The 2,122-nt window shown below is 37.4% G+C and overlaps 1 protein-coding gene across 1 annotated transcript; it reads left to right on the forward strand.

The window, feature by feature from the left end:
- The first annotated feature begins 1,028 nt into the window (after positions 1–1,028).
- On the forward strand, positions 1,029–1,814 carry LOC143055214 (KRAB-A domain-containing protein 2-like). The gene has a single exon (XM_076228349.1). The coding sequence runs from the start codon at positions 1,029–1,031 to the stop codon at positions 1,812–1,814; it is 786 nt and encodes a 261-aa protein (XP_076084464.1).
- The last annotated feature ends 308 nt before the right edge of the window (positions 1,815–2,122 follow it).

The following is a 2,122-nucleotide window of genomic DNA, read 5'->3' on the forward strand; positions in this document are numbered from 1 at the left end:
GCGTCTGGCGTAAATACAAAATTTAGTCCTGGTATCTATCATGAGTGTATTGTAGATGTTTCAGACCGTATGAGTATTTGGACCGTACGCGTACGGTCAGGACCGTATGCGTACTTTTTTAAAATACGCATACGGTCGGACCGTACGCGTACGGTCGGACTGATTTTAAGAAGTAGATCAAGTTCATTAGATACGAATGTATATTACAGGTCAACATAACTGAAATCTCGAATTAATATAAAATCGTAAATAGTAATTGAAATAAAAACATAATATTTTAATTTTTCAAAAAAGTCGCGTTAATTTAATTCCTTAATCTCATGTATTTAGCATGTCAGAAATACATGTACACGAAATTGAATATTGCTCACTGAATTGAAGTTATTAGATTATTTAGAAGTAAACAAAATGTGGGAAGAAAAGTTTTTAGAATATTAAGAAAATTTACTAGAAAAACCGTCAAACCAGCTGTTTACTTGTGAGAAAACTGAGAGAATTAGAAGTGTTTTGATAACTGGGAAAAGTGATTCAGCGAGATTCCGACAATATGTTAAGGAGAAGCAATTCGCATTGATCAATTGTCCTGAATTTGGAATAGAAAACGAACTCTGCATTCCCGCAAATGAGGTGAGGTTTAAGAATAATCTTTATTTAGTATGCCTTACATATAGTATTATCAACTTTTTGTGTTTTCTCCTATCATCCTAATATCAACTTTCGTTCAGTGGTGAAATGATTACTTAGCGTGCTGAATATGAATCCGACCTATCAACCATCCATTATCACCAATAACCATCATAATCATTATCATTATCAGCATCATCATCATTACCATCCAATTTGGCACCGATATCTATCGTGTAAACTTGTTTTAATCAAAAGGGGGGAACACACTACTATTCCCTGTTTTTATTTTTAAAAAAATTATCTCTTTTGATATGAGTATCATAATACTTTTTATATAATTTAAGATTTTCTATGGTTTCCCTTTTAAAATTGAGTTTTTTTTTCTGTTGGAATCTAGAAGAATGGGAATTCTCGCCAATTGGAAAAAAGTTGTTACAGTTGATAAGATATTTGAAGTACTTAAGTCTGTACACGAGGGAGCTAGGGCTCATACAGGATACCATAAATTGTACAAGGACGTTGGACAAACGTATTATGGGATTCCCAGAAAAGCTTGCATGGAATTCATCAAAGGATGTGTTCAGTGTGCATGTAAAAAGCCACAAAGAAACGTTGCTCCACTGACGCCTATCACATCCAAATATTTTATGCACAGGGGGCAGTTAGACTTAGTTGACAAGCGTTCAGACCCAGACGGGCAATACTGTTGGATCGGTCACTACATTGACCATTATACAAAATTTAATTTCTTCTGGCCTCAGATGAATAAGTCCGCAGATGAAGTAGCACACAATTTATCAGTGCATGTGTTTTCTGTTGTTGGTCTTCCGTTTATTCTACAGCATGACAACGGGAGAGAGTTTTGCAACGCTGTAATAAGAGAAACTTTAAAACTGTGGCCCGGCGACGGCGATGTTAAGATAATAACAGGAAGACCTAGGCATCCAAGAAGACAGGGTTTAGTGGAACAGGTTCATGACTCACTTCATAAACTGTTGGCATCAAAACGAGCAGACAAACCTGGCTCAGGATGGCTTGAGTTTTTGTATGAGATACAGTATTCACTGAACACACAGTGTCATTCTAGTATTAAAATGACGCCTTTTGAAGCTGTATTTGGTCAAAAAGCTAATGATGGTATTTGTGTAGGTTCGCAAGAGTTCATTGACGAAGAGAATATTGAGTAGATGATTGAAGCAGAAGGAGACGTAATAACTGACGGACAGACAGAAAACGAGACTGACTCACAGACAGAAAACGAGACTGACTCACAGACGGAAAACAAGACTGTCTCACAGACGGAAAACAAGACTGACTCACAGACGGAAAACGAGACCGACTCACAGACTGAAGTTGAGAGCGACTCACAGACAGATGCTGAGACCGACTCACAGCCGGATGCTGAGACCGACTTACAGACAGAAACTGTTCAACCTGCCCGAAAACGACGACTAACTGAAACGTCAGAAATATCTACAGAGAAATACGATGGTAC

The sequence above is a fragment of the Mytilus galloprovincialis genome, chromosome 12 (genome assembly GCF_965363235.1).
Source record: "Mytilus galloprovincialis chromosome 12, xbMytGall1.hap1.1, whole genome shotgun sequence".
Taxonomy (NCBI): domain Eukaryota; kingdom Metazoa; phylum Mollusca; class Bivalvia; order Mytilida; family Mytilidae; genus Mytilus; species Mytilus galloprovincialis.

Bases quoted from the DNA above. Each gene is read 5' to 3' on its own strand.
- LOC143055214 (XM_076228349.1), top strand. From the start codon at position 1,029: ATGGGAATTCTCGCCAATTGGAAAAAAGTTGTTACAGTTGATAAGATA.